The sequence below is a fragment of the Idiotropiscis lumnitzeri genome, chromosome 3, assembly GCF_059441095.1.
Source record: "Idiotropiscis lumnitzeri isolate Australia: NSW breed Sydney's pygmy pipehorse chromosome 3, RoL_Ilum_1.0, whole genome shotgun sequence".
Taxonomy (NCBI): domain Eukaryota; kingdom Metazoa; phylum Chordata; class Actinopteri; order Syngnathiformes; family Syngnathidae; genus Idiotropiscis; species Idiotropiscis lumnitzeri.
In genome coordinates, this window is record NC_142393.1 from 22,155,325 (window position 1) to 22,170,060 (window position 14,736).

At 39.4% G+C, this 14,736-nt stretch overlaps 3 protein-coding genes across 3 annotated transcripts; all 3 read right to left on the bottom strand.

Moving 5' to 3' along the window:
* Window positions 1-207: 207 nt before the first annotated feature.
* dnajc27 (DnaJ (Hsp40) homolog, subfamily C, member 27) lies at window positions 208-5,651 on the bottom strand. The gene is made up of 7 exons (XM_088292242.1): window positions 5,269-5,651; window positions 4,430-4,512; window positions 4,280-4,349; window positions 3,748-3,912; window positions 3,554-3,676; window positions 3,314-3,474; window positions 208-2,529 (listed from the first exon to the last, which is right to left on the bottom strand). Exons 1-7 carry the CDS (start codon window positions 5,353-5,355, stop codon window positions 2,397-2,399), a joined length of 822 nt encoding a protein of 273 aa, XP_088148368.1. The 5' UTR covers window positions 5,356-5,651; the 3' UTR covers window positions 208-2,396.
* A 217-nt stretch (window positions 5,652-5,868) lies between these two features.
* On the bottom strand, window positions 5,869-8,299 carry cd247 (CD247 molecule). The gene is made up of 8 exons (XM_088291313.1): window positions 8,217-8,299; window positions 7,700-7,800; window positions 7,594-7,638; window positions 7,450-7,512; window positions 6,913-6,945; window positions 6,770-6,823; window positions 6,209-6,238; window positions 5,869-6,117 (listed from the first exon to the last, which is right to left on the bottom strand). The coding sequence occupies exons 1-8, from the start codon at window positions 8,266-8,268 to the stop codon at window positions 6,052-6,054; spliced, it is 444 nt and encodes a 147-aa protein (XP_088147439.1). The 5' UTR covers window positions 8,269-8,299; the 3' UTR covers window positions 5,869-6,051.
* A 757-nt stretch (window positions 8,300-9,056) lies between these two features.
* creg1 (cellular repressor of E1A-stimulated genes 1) lies at window positions 9,057-12,756 on the bottom strand. The gene is made up of 4 exons (XM_088292251.1): window positions 12,392-12,756; window positions 10,866-10,985; window positions 10,626-10,739; window positions 9,057-10,159 (listed from the first exon to the last, which is right to left on the bottom strand). Exons 1-4 carry the CDS (start codon window positions 12,668-12,670, stop codon window positions 10,076-10,078), a joined length of 597 nt encoding a protein of 198 aa, XP_088148377.1. The 5' UTR covers window positions 12,671-12,756; the 3' UTR covers window positions 9,057-10,075.
* Window positions 12,757-14,736: the final 1,980 nt, after the last annotated feature.

Sequence of the window (14,736 nt, forward strand, 5' to 3'; positions counted from 1 at the left end):
CAAAACTATTGCTTACAAATCTGGAAGGCAAATGTGGCACAAAAGATGTGTTAAAAAATTGCAGAGAACCATAAAATTGTGTGGTTTACTTAGATGAACAAAAGCCAGTCAGGTCAATATTTTTGGGACACCTTTTGGTGCACGTTTTTGATGCCAGTGATTACTATTGATTATATTTATCCTCAGTATAAAAGCATCCAATCTTCATTCTTTTCAAATGTTTTATTCTTTTCATTAAAATATGATGTATAAAACACATTTGTACATCAAATCATATTCACATGATGCCAACATAACTTCACAGTCATGCATTGTTCACAGATTTACAGCAACACAAATACACTTGAACAATTTGTACAGAAGTAACAATTTGCCAAGTTATAATGTTTTCGCAGGACTACTAAAAGATGACTTTTAATATAATTATTTTATAAATGACATTCTTTTTATCAATCAGTTTCCTTATGGAATTTTATATCATATTCATTTTTAACTTAATTTAAGTGAAACTCACTTGACGAAAACACTTATATTAATGCGGACCATCGTTGATAGGGAGCAATAAAAAAAAATATGGTGCATTATTTGAATCTGATGCTACTCCAAAGCAGTATTGTTGATACATTTATATTAGCATTCATTCAACGGTCATACAATATAAGTGTAGCAACCTAATACGCTCTTGCAGTGCATGCATTAGCGTTAACGAATCGTTTTAGGACTAGTTTATCTTTTTAGTTGACTCATTGTTGCCATACAAACATTCATATTTTACTTGCCTTATTTTGACTTATAAGTGCGATGTCAAGGGTCAGACATGGCTAACACTGGTACGTCTGGGACAGGGAACACTTTTACTTTTACTTGACCGCCCATGAGCCACCAGGTTCCGACACCTGTCGCTGTCTTAAACCCAACATCAAAGACAAAAGTTAAGCACAGCTGCATTGAGTTTTGTTGGATTAACAGATTGGCATTAGCCAACAACTTCATTGCTCAGTGATGTTGTCAAGGCAGACGAGAGTTGAGGTGATTTGTGTTTGCCAATGTGTCCACTGCATGTGCCACATGCATGGATCAGCTACACTAATGGACTTTTTGACAGCGTTTGTAAAGAATAGGGATTGGGGTACTTCCAAGAGGTAGAAAATGTTCGACCATGGCTGATGTGAACAGATAAATGATAAAACACAAACTAGCAGTGGTTGGAGTTGCGCCACCAAATATACCCTAAAAGGTTGAGGTTTTCTCCAAAATTCTAAATGTATCCCAACTGAATCTGTGGAACAGCACATCTGTGCCAATAATCATTCATCAATTAATAATAGAAAGTTCCCAAATTACACTGCAACACGGTGTGTTTTATTTATTTAATCTCGTATTTATTTTATTTCATCTTTAATTTATTTAATTGCTATATTTAATTAAATTATTTGTTATGCTGCACTGAAGAGGGGCCCTTTCCAATCTTGTTGTACACTGAGTACAATGACATTAAAGGGCATTCTGATTCTGATCCTGAAATTCCAGGCCCTAAATGATCACGTGACCTATGACCTGAGCTGCCACCATATCTATTTTTATATCATTGTCCCTTGGAATAATTCCTTTGGAAGCAATTTACTTCACGTAGCATCTTCTAATCGACTGACACGTCACACCTTAACACTTCGGCAGTCAAGAAAAGGGCTAAACTCATCATTCAAACCCTTGACAGCAGCAGAGTTTTACATTTAATATTATGGTGAAAAGACTCAGTTAGCAACTTAAGCATATGAAGTGTCGTGTTGTGTAATTGCTGCCTCCAGAAGTGAAAATGGTTTCGTTGTCTTGAGACACCTGCAAATTGGTTTAAATTGACAAATAATGCATTACATCTCCTTTAAATACAAACATGCACGATTACCAAAGCTAGCTGATGCTAATCGGAATTCACACACATTTCAGAGGTAGAGTTTAATCCAAGTAACTATCCAACTATAATAATGTAATAAATTAGAATAATTTAGTAGAAATAGCCTTTACCTGTCGGTTACCTTACTGACATTTAGTCCAAATCAAGTTTAACACTGACCTGCTTTTGCTTCAACTTGCGGCACCATGCTCACAAAAATGAAAAAAAATAAATGACTAACATCTTAAATAAAAAAAAAATAATAATAAAAGAAATTCCCCAATATCAATCCTACTTAGCATAGTAAAATGAATTAGTGTTAAATGTAAGCTCTTGCACACACACACACACACACACACACACATATATGTATGCGTGTGTTCAGAGATGTGGTAAAACAGGTTTGGCAGAGAATAACATGGCACCGAAGAGGTGGAACAAAAAGTGCTTATAAATAAAGAACTGTGACACCAGATTTTTTTTTTCCCCCTGTGGGTATCCGTTATTTGATGTTCTTCAGCAGTGAGGTGCGCGCATTCACCACCGCCTTGAATGCATCTTCACTCCCGGGTGCCACACATTTGTCTGGGTGCAACAGTACTGCCAACTTCCTGTACGCCTTGTTGACCTCCTCCCTGGTAACAAGCATGTAGGAAGGAAAAAAATATATATATATTAGATCAACTCATCCAACGGCCGAATTTTATACATTAGATATCCCGAGAGCGCAAGCCAGTTTAGAGCATTTTGATAGGTATTTCAAGACCCAATGAATATTGGATTCTATTCATACATCGGAATTAACACCATTTTGGAATGGCTTTTGGCAAAACAATGATCTATTTAGTGATATACAGCCACTGTGAGTGTGCCAACTCACAAGAATGGCACATCAGCTGATTATATATATATATACACATATACATATACATATACACACATATATATTATTTAGATATATGACAACTTGTTGTACTATGTTTCTTTTCTGACATACACAAACTCATGCTAACTATTATAACACATAATCTGTTCCTCGTTCGAGTTTATGCTTCAGACTGTGTGACTAAAAGTCCGTTTCGTGCCCCAGTACGCTGCCATGATAGTGAAGTCATCCTTCCCCATCGTAAACAGTTCGGCAACAGAGGTGATTTGAATCTAAAATTATGTTTTGCTACCCTCTGCTGGCGGTTTGGCTCATTGCCACTCCTTAAGCACTTGGAATAGAAGTGTAGGGTCACTTGATTGACATACAGGGCAGCCAGTCGTGCACCTGTTGTGTGTACTGTGAGTGTTGATTGTTGGGGGGGTTTTGACTAAAATCAAGTCGCAGACACCTGGCAAATGTTTTAAAATATAAATTATGCGTCTGTTTTTAGACATTCGAGAATCGTATGTCTATTTGGCTCGTCAACTCACCGTGTGGCGCCAGGTTTGACCCCCAGCATATCCCAGGAGTCCTTGCTGTTTCTGATACGTCTGATCGTGTCTGCTTGCTCTTTGGTGAAGCCAACGCTGACCTCTGACACGGGGCGCTTGCCGCCATTTTCACACATGTCGGTGATGGAGGAGAAGAAGGCCTGGACACAAGCAAACACACCACAGACTGAGTCGACATTCTGGTTCAGAGCCAAATGAGGTTCCAGCATGTTTTCCTACCTGGAACATCTCATTGATACCCTCTCCACTTTGCGCCGATGTCTCAAAGTAATGAAAGCCCCGAGACTCAGCCCAGAGACGCCCCTCGCCCTCGTCCACCACTCGCCGCTTCAACAGGTCCACCTGTGGACACAATCGGGTCACTTCTTGACTGGGAAGTTTGCTGTGAATCAGCCGGAGGGGCCAAGTCGGACCTTATTGGCACAGACCACGAACACGATGCTGTCCATGTTGGCCTGTGAGCCCATTTCCTGTTTCATTTCGCCCAGCCAGCTATCCAGTGCGTCAAAACTGTCCCGAAGACCGACATCGTACACCAGTAGCACACCTTGACTGTCTTTGTAGAACTCATTTCGCACCTGCAGAAGAAGAGATGGATTTATTTACAAGCACCCCCTCCTGGTGTGTTTGCACCACATCGACTACAGTTAACCAGCATTTATTTGCGGTTTGCTATTTACTAATTTGCCTTTTTGGATTTCTTTCTGTCTTTCTGTATTCACTGAAAAAGCCATCCTTGGTTTTGTGAGCTTTCTATTTCTAAGATGCTATAAAATGGCAACAGAGCCCTGACAAAAAGCAGAGTAGGACAATAGACTTGGATTCATGTTTAGGGTACATTTACTTGTATTTTTGCGCTATTTCCAGCAGGGCTCAGTCTATATCCCCGGCGGTTTACTGATTTCAGAAAAATAAACACCAAGCATTCAACATTCTCAGACTCACTTCATAGAAGAAAGGATGGCCAGCCATGTCGAAGATATTGACTTTGATTTCTCTGTCGCGAACCTGCACCCTGACAACATGACGTAAGAGGGTCATATTGCAGATACGTACAAATGCTAAACTGCACACATCAAAAGTGAATGCACTTACTTGGTGACACCATAGTCAATTCCAATAGTAGCCAAGTATTTAGGAACAAACCTCTTCTCACAATAACGTTTAATGATGCAACTCTGCAAGAAGAAATAAGAATGTCATTACATCTAAATCCATTTAGCGCTCAAAAATAACATTGTTAGACAAGCAATACATGCATTTTTACCACATGCATATATGGTGTTTAAATTAACAATTAATCAATTCTAATTGACATGAAATGTAGTACAGTGTATGTTTATTACGTCTAAAGAAACACAAAGAACTTTCATTTCACAAATACACCACACGATTACTATAGGCCACTTTAATTAGTGTAGTGTAACTCTTGTGTTGGAATGTCATTGTATCATGCAGTTATTTTTTTTCCATCATGTGTGCGGAAAAAAAACAGCCAGATGAATTCAAAATGGGAACACTTCTGTACTTGCAAAGAGGTCCTGTCAGCCACAACTGACAGCCAAGCACTCACTAACATAATAACCCGCTCATCAGACTCCAGCTCCTGACGTAATGCACTAGGCCACGCCCCTTAACGGAACACATCCAACACACGAATTCGAGGGGTACACATTATACTTTAAATAGCAAGTTTATTTCTTCTTTGTCTTTTATGGATTATGTTTATAGATTATAGCGTTAGCTTCCTTTATTAACAACACGTCACTAAAACTAAATTGGTTGTTTTGGGGGAGGGCTGCTCAGAAATTGGGAATTGATCAAACAATCCGTCATCAAATTATCCATCGAAACTGCTAAATACAAATTTAATTCGACCACGAAGCTTACGATACTAAATGTAAACCAATTGACCATTTACGTTTAGAACTTACCTTTCCGACTTCAGCGTTGCCGAGGCTTATTACTTTCACGCGGAGTGGCTTCTTGTTGTCTCGTCTCTTCTGCACGTTCGTTTCCATTCTTTTTCTCTCAGACTTAAAACGTGACAATTTGGAAGGAACCAATGAGAAGGACGATGTAACTAAACACCCGTGCGGCGAACAGCTAACGTTAGCACTTAACACAACCCATGAGCGCGAGACTGAATCTACGATACAACTACCGTTGCATTATTTATGATATATAATTATAATTAAATTGGACACGAGTGACATGACTTGGCAAGCTGACGTAAAAGGCAACATAAACACAGCGAGCGGACTTGCTAGCGCCATAGCCGAAATCCAAATACGCCGTTAACCACCGTTTTAGGAGATGTACTTCCGCTCGTTCTTTTCACAATAAACCGACACTGAGGAGCAAACGTGCCAAACTAGATATCAACTCCCCACCACGACCAGTGTTCGTCAGACAGTAGTTTTACTCCGACGAACTGAAGGAGTACACTGCCTTAATAGAAAACCACAAAAAGCAGAAGTTCTCCTTCTTTGACGAAGCTCCTATGAAGAATGTAAAAATAACAAATTCCATCGTTGTAGTCTAAACAAAATCTACATTTATTTACATGTTCATTTCACTGTTTGGAAGAATAGAATAGTCAACAGAAATAAGGCCAATGTTCATATTTCATTATATAATTAATCATATGTATGATAAAAAAAACAGCATGGATTGATTGATTAAACTTGGAAAAGAGTAACGCGCACGGCATCTTTCTAGCGGGCTGGAAACGGCTGCATCTGGAGGGCGTCGTAAGTGTCTCTGGTTGTTCTGCTGAGACCCTGAAATCACATTTCAAAGTTAACATTTGCGTGTTAGTGTGGTAGAAATTAAAATGAAAATGTCTTTTTTTTTAAGTGAGATTGGACTCACCTGGTAAACCTGATCGTTTTTTCTGGGTCGCTAGCAGCAAATGAACGTGAACAGTTAGTTCATTTGAGTCACACACTAGCATTAGCAAGTATTTGGAATCCGTATCATTAGTTCATTCATCAAAAATAATCAGTGGTTATTTCGTCATTTGTTTTTTAATTTAAGACAAAGAAAATAAATATAAGCCTAATATTAAGTAATAAACAGTAATTCTCCCTATCTAATCTACAAACAGAAGAAATGCAAGTGCAAATCACAACTGTATCAAATGTTTTGTATTTGCTTGTTTTTATGTTTGGGGTCGATTGGCAGTTGACAAACCAGTTTATTTATGCATTTACCATGCCAACTTTTCAATATTGGCATTCCACTGCAAGGAAATGAATGTGACTTAAAATTTGCTGCCATTATAAAATGGCAGGTCACTGAAGTGCACTCCTATTTTGATATGATTCTGGCTGGTATTTAAAAAAAAAACCAACTTGCCCACTTGAAATGTAATAAACGAATGATACAATTGCCAAGAACGAGTCTGAAACGATGAAGCCAACACACACTTACCTCTCGTTTTACAGGAAGTTCTTTGTACTCGTCTTCTGTTCTTTTGTTCAGTTCCTGAAATGAAGCCCACACAGACACACACACAAACGCACGCTATTTAGTTTTGTTTCCAAACAATAAATTTGACTCAGACGTAGTAGTACCGTGTATGTCGTGTTATCGTTCATCCTGCGGTTCTGCAGGACAGATTAAAGGGGAAACTTTGTTTAACAAAGTGCACATACACTACAGCTCGCTGATAAATTGAGTTCATCAGTTTTAAGATGTTCTGCATTCATTTACAGTTTTTGAGACCTTCATATTTCATTTCCAGATATGCTTCTTGGTATTTTCGAGACCAGGGGTGGGCAAACTTTTTGATTGGTGGGCCACAATGGGTTCTAAAATTTGACAGAGGGGCCGGACCAGGAGCAGATGGATGGAGTGTTTTGGTAACCTCACCTCAGCAGAGAAAAAAAATCTATTTTAAATGAAAATGAACAAAAGCATTACCACAAAATATCTGTGTTCGACACACCAGAGTATTGAGAAAATAAAACATTAAAAAGGTTTATAATTTTTTTTTTCAAGTTTGGCAGGCCGGATTAAAATGTTTAACGGGCCGCATGTGGCCCCCTCGCCGTAGTTTGCCCACGCCTGTTCTAGACTATTCCTCAGATTACTTTCATTGGGTTACTTACACGTCCTCTCTCCACGTCTCCTCTCAGCTGCAAGTCACCGCCCGCCCTTTGGCCTCTTCCACCCTGATCGAATGAACGAGACAACCAGAATCAAAATGGCGACTGGGGAGCAGGAGACGCTCCGCTGCTGCTTTTGCATCTCACCGTGTAACCATCATCCGCTGCTGCCGCCGCCTTCGTTCTGAAGAACTGGGTAGAGATGACATCATTACAGTAGATTGTGTGTGGGTTCTGTAATCATCAAACTGACCTTCTCCTTGATGAACATGGCGGTGATGACCAGGCCGTACAGGCCAAGGAAGCCGTCCAAGATGTAGCATAGTTTGGGGTCGTACAGCGTCATCATGGCATCTGCAGATAAAGTTGTGGTCAACAACAATGTCAGCCAATAAATGTCTGCATTCTCAATTTGCCTCCCTTCTTCTCTCTGAGCAAATTTGATGCTCTACTTTAAGAGGAAGAATGTTCCTGAGCAGCCGTCGTGTTAAAAACCACAAAGTTGCTTCCTGGTTGGTTGCCTCAAACAAACCATATGATAGTTTCATTTTAGTTTATACAATTAGTAGACTAAAAAAATGAATTTGGACAATAATTTGTTTAAGATGCATAGCCAAAGTTGAAAATGTATAGACTCTTAAAATGAATCTGCGTTTGTCTTTTTTTAACCCATGAAGAAAATCATCCAAAGAACTTCCTGTGTGCTTCAAATAATAGCCAATCACCAAATAAAGACGATTTGAGTTTGAGGATTTTATGAAGTGTTTTACCTGCGGGCTGGACCATCAATACCAGCAGACCTGATGCCCACCAGAACGCCATCCCGAACTCCTTGTAGTCTCTCGAACAACGTCTCGCGTTGTGATGTGGGACAGGAAGTGGCGAGGAGCTGCTGTGGAAGGTGACGTCGCGCCCACGTCAAATCACATGTAGTCAGATGTTTTGGTGTCGTGGCAATTGTATTTCCAACTGAAATGGCCATTATAACCTCCACCTCCACAAATTTCCATTATTACCTCTCTGTTGAAGCTTGTAATGATTTTGTTTCCTACAGTATTCTTAACCTAATCCTATTCATTCATTTGAACAACTTTTCACAGCAAATGTGCACGGCGCCGCTTAAAGCGCTACATTTTTTTCCCTCTGTACCTGATGGTGCCTGCAGTCACTAATTTGTGGAGGTAAACCTGTCAGTGTGAGACGAACCCCCACCTGGGTGACATCAGAAAAATAAGAGCAAGTCAAAAATCTTTCTTCAATGTCAGGGTGCAGCCATTTTGTCTTGTACCACAAGTCACAGAAATTGATGTCAAAGTCCCCTCTGGCTCACATTGTGAAAATCATGTGACCAAACCCAGAAAACAGGTAAGCCATCGACTGTCTTGTTTTTGTCAGAATGCTCTTCCGATCACACAAACTGCCCTTTGTTGAGATGTGGTCAGACAAATACAGATTGGTGCTATAAAATGTTCTTTTACACTTTTAGCGAGAGTCTGCACAGTATTGAATACTATTTTGGATTTTATCTTAGACTGATCCCATATGACACCATGGTTACAGTCCTCAAATTACAGTATCTCAACTTAGGATAAATTCTATTAACAAACAGAGGAGGTTGAGACATTCTGTTTTATTACACAAACTTTATTAACAAACAATATATTTGTGTTCAATCTAAAAATAGAAATCCATTCAAATGATCTGAAAATAAAATAAATAAAGGCAATGGGAAGAAAGCAGAAATTCTTGGATGGCCAAGTCGACTGAAACTGAGAAGTCATTGTTTATCATAGCATCTACAGTCAGCGATCATGCTATAAAGGAACAAAACTAGCAGTAAAAAGCAACATTTAGAATTGTGAAGAATTAAGAGATTTTTGTTGATTTGGGATTTGAGAATGAGCCATCAATCATCGTATGCAAAAATGGTGTCGTGTGAGTTAATGAGCGAATCAGTGCATGAGATGTAAGTAGACTGCGAGATAGCACACAACGGCAAAAAAAAACGACACTGTCTAGTATATTAAGCTCATCGAAATGTTACTTTCTATTCGAGTTGAGTAAATTTGTTGTTGCTTGTATTATGAGTGTGTTAGGCAAGATTGGTATATGTGTACATTTTTTTTCATGAAACCCTGACTGTGGATGATATGATATACAATGCGCTTGCGTGTGAAAGTAATGATTTTGATTGACTTTGTAATATCAAACAATCTTACAAAAATCAACCATAAATCTCTTCTTTAAATATCCGGTCACTGTATCATAATCTGCGATTTGCTGGCAACCAGTTCAGGGTGTACCCCGCCGACTGCCCGAAGACAGTTGGGATAGGCTGCAGCACCCCCGTGCCCCTTGTGAGGAGAAGCGGAACAGATCATGGATGGATGGATGTATCAAGATATCTAAGAACGCGATTAATACAATCCTTGAGAAATTGGCAGAAAAATCACTGGTATAAAATAATCTGCCCCTAGAAGTGGGAGTGGCCATGGCCACTATGTAGCTCCGCCCCTGTGTGCCCATTTCATTTTCCACACCAACAACACCTCATTTCAATTGTGCACTGTCTTTCAAAATTTATAACATGATTCACTGCAAAGAACACACTAAACACCATTCAATGTCACTAGTGCATATTAGTTGGAGAGGCTTGATAGTATTCATCCGGACTGACTGTCTTGATCCCGCCAAAATAATCCAGCACCCACACCTGCAACACAGAGGGTATGGAAATAAAGATGTTTTTTTTTTTTGACCGTTATGTCACATTTAAAAAAAGTCCGTAGCTACTATAAACTAAATATGGGCTTCTGGCATCAATAAAGCAACAAATTACTCCTCCCTCCCTTGCCGATTATAAAATCTGATATGATTGTGACATAAATCTATGAGCAAAGTCTAAGGGATTTTGGAAAAAAAGGTGTGTAATCGCAGGAATTAAATCTATTTTTTCCTCCAAGAACAAAAGGCATATTTTTGGAGCACTTCTCCTCTTCTGAGAAAACCCATCCACCTCACAGGGATGGCATATAAATATGCTGATTAGACTATGATTTTTGAACAGATGTGCCTTAGTGCCACTTGAGCTCAGGTTGGGGTGTTGGCATCATAACTCCAACAGTGACCCTTAAATTCCAAAGCCTAAGACCTTGCAGATACAATTGTGGTCCAAATACCTGTGTAATGTTGAACTTGGCAAAGAACCAGTCGTGGTCTGAGGGCCAGTCGATCATCTCGGGGTGTCGTGTGAAGAGGGCTTTCTTTGCAAACTCTGCCTCTGTGCCGTTCACCTGAAGAAGATGAGCAGGTGCATGTCAGTGGTCTGGCAATAGAACACAAATAGCGTGAGTGTAAGTGGAGTTTGTTTTTGTGTGTGCGCGTGTGTGGAGAGAGCGGATGGGGGGTGTTTTAAAAACCTCCAGCATGGATCCGGACAGGATGATGTGAGCGCACAGAGGACTCTGAGGGTCGAAGCCCTGTTGGCGGCAGTAGTCAGTCTGAGCCAGAGACATGGATAAAGATGCCTGTGGGTTCACCTGCATGGAGACAAGGTTTCAATTCACTTCACTCAAGCTTTAAACTGGACCTACAATTAAAAAGTAGGGGTAAGCAATTAAATTTAAGGCGGGTCCAATATGGATTTTGTTTTAGGCTGATTCTGATATTCGGCAGAATAAAATTCCGATAAGTGACTACGGGTAATCAGTGTAGACATTAAAAAATCTATAATGAATAAAATCACGTTGTAATGTATCAATGTTTAAAAAAAAAAAACACACTTAGACAAAATATTGGTCAGGCTAATTTTAATAATCGAGGAAATTTTATTTCACTAGTTCAATTCAAACAATGAATCATATATAATATACAGTGTCACAACACACAAAGGTTGCAAAGTTTCAGTGCATTTTAAGGGCAATTAAATTTTATTTGATCATTTATTAAACATTTTGGGGAGATGCATTTTTTTATTGAAGGAAAAAAACATGAATACTGAGTTAAGTATGACTCATTTCCCCAATCCATTCAAAAATTAACAAAAATGTATCCCCATATTCAAAAACATAAGAAATTGCCTCATGGGAAGTATTCTCCTGTGTTTAATAACTGTGCATGTAAGTTTCACTTCATGAATTTGACTAGTGAAATTAATGTACTACTGACTACAATATTCTAAGTTATTGGGATGCAACTTTATTGCTCTTTTGTTAAACAGCTCTCATGGCAAATAGAGCGACTATTGACCACTTCTATATTGGACGGTAGTAAAAAAGAAAAATCATCAGCGTGAGGTTGTATTTCAAGTCACGTGGTTGCATCTCCACTCTGTGACTGTCAAACTTGCTAAGTCATAGTTGAAAAAATGCTGAGTCAAGGTGGCACCTCGACAGTTGCATAAACGCTTCTTGTAACATGGTGACTGAATGGATCACATTCACATGAGTGGAAACCGTAACTAAAGAACTAGATGTCAAAATGAGGGAAATAAATCATGTAAATTATAAATTATTATTACATCATGAAGAAATTAGTGCGCAAAAGTTGGAATACAGATAAGAGTTATACCAAGTTGTTTATTATTTACAGGTCAACAAGGCCAGTCGATCCCCAGAACCAACGGATTTCTTCGTTTGGGGTGTGAAAGATAAAGTACACTCTAGAAAACCACGCACTTGTGATTAAAATGGTCTAGCAAAATATCAAAACTATGTTTACGTGTAAAAATTGTGACTACAAGAATTTGCACAGGCCAGACATTTGAGCACATGAAAGGTTGTACTTAATAATAATTAAAATGTTACTTTATCACTTAATAAAAAATGTTTTATCAGTACAAAAACTACAAAGAAACTTAACGTTATCAGCCTCGCACGGGCCTTCTTAGGCCATGTGCGTTTGTTTTTGTTGAAATTTTGTGTGACACATTAAATGAAAAAAATACCTCCAGGTCCTGCACAGAGATCTCCATGCGGGTCAAGTACATGTACGGTACGCCGGAACCGGAGCCCGGTGGCCCGTCGCTCACCGAGAACACATTGGAGAAGGGCTGCCCCACCACCGGCTTGTGGCTGCTTATGGTGGCCATGGAGGCCCAGTCGCACTGGTGGGCGACGAAGCGGGCGACCCGGGCAACCTGGTCGTGTGGGGGCACGTCGACCCGGGTAGAGGCCGCGGCGAGGCCGAGGAAGAACAGGCAGACAACCCACAAGAGAGCTCTCATGGTCGCGCGAAGAATTCTGACTCCAATCGAGGAAGTATGCACAGAAAGCGAAAAGCGAAGATATAAACAACTAAGTATCGGGAACATCCGGTGCAAAGGTGCAGATTTTCAAAGTAATAGAGAAAAGCGATTACTTCCGGAAACAATAAGACGGATATGTAACTAAGAGGCATGTTGAACATCCTGTTCATATTTTCGTCGTAAAAGTTATATATATATATATATATATATATATATATATATATATATATATATATATATATATATATATATATATATACATACATACATACATACATCCATCACCTGTACCGCTTCTCCTCACTAGGGTCGCGGGGGTTGCTGGAGCCTATCCCAGCTATCTTCGGGCAGTAGGCGGGGGACACCCTGAACTGGTTGCCAGCCAATTGCAGGGCACACAGAGACGAACAACCATCCGCACTCACACTCATACCTAGGGGCAATTTCGAGTGTTGAATCGGCCTGCCATGCCCGATGCTGTCTCTCACTGTGAGGCCATCGTGATAACCAGTCGGCCACCGTGCCGCTATATATATACATATATATATATATATATGTATATATATATATATATGTATATATATATATATATATATATATATATATATATATATATATATATATATATATATACATATATATATATATTGTAGTGACTTTGTAAATAGTTCAAGGGTTCTGTGTTTTACTCTTTTCTGTGGAGGCTGTGAAGGCAGCAGGGGAGCGACGGGAGTGAACGTTATGTTGTTGTCGTTGTGTGTTTGTTTTTCTGATCGGCGTGGTTGCGGCCAACAGCAGCCGTTTTTGGCTGAATAATAAAAGCGTTCGCTGATGGACAAATTGGCCTGATTTATTAGACAACGTTACTATATATATATATATATATATATATATATATATATATATATATATATATATATCGTACTGGTTTCAAAATAAGATGTATCGATGTATGAGTGTTGTGTGCAAAATAATACAAACAACGCATTTTATGGATATTTGTATGAAAGCTCCCATGTCAAAGGCATTCGCACAGAATCGAAACAGACACAATATGATATAATTCCAAAATAAATACATTTACGTTTAAAAGGAAAAAAATGTCGAGTATCACGAGTTGAAATTATGAGAGCCTTGCTCGTGATCTGATGTCTTCTTTTCAATAATTTCAAACAGAAACAGAAACATGTTGAGACTAGAATAGCTAGAAAATAAAAACAAACCTAATGTCAATAATTTCATAAACCTTATCATTTATAATTTACTCGTTCTATGTCTGTTTAAATTAGGCAGAATTATCCATCTATCCATGATTTGAGCCGCTTCACCTCACAGGAATCGCGGCTACATATATAGGCGGCACGGTGGCCCGACTGGTTCGCATGATGGCCTCACAGTGGGAGACAGTATCGGCCGTGGGTTCAGCTCCGGCCTTGGAGTTTGCATGTACTCCTCATTCCTGCGTGGGTTTCCGCCGTGTACTCTGGTTTCCTCCCACATTACAAAAACATGCATGGCAGGTCAATTTAACACTCTAAATTGCCCCTAGGTATGAGCGTGAGCGTGAAAGGTTGTTTGTATCCGTGAGCCCTGCAATTGGCTAGCAACCAATTCAGGGTGTCTCTCGCCGACTACACGAAGAAAGCTGGGATAGGCTCCAGCACCCCCCTCGACCCTGGTGAGGAGAAGCGGTACAGAAGATGAATGGATATATATATATGTATATTAGGGCTGTCAAAATTAAAGCATTAACTCAGGTGATTAATCCCAAAAAATGTAACTCAGTTTGATTGAGAAATGTGATTAATCATGAGTAATCATGGAGTTTTTTGTGATTAATTAGTTAAAAAAATCAATCACTCGACAGCACTAATATATCTATATATCTATATATGTATATATATATATATATATATACATACATCACTGATAGTGTAGTGGTACACTCGCCTGAGTTGTGTGCGGGCAGCGTGGATTCAGTTCCCACTCAGTGACGATGTCTATGTCTGCCCCTTGACTGGCTGGCGACCAGTTCAGGGTGTAGT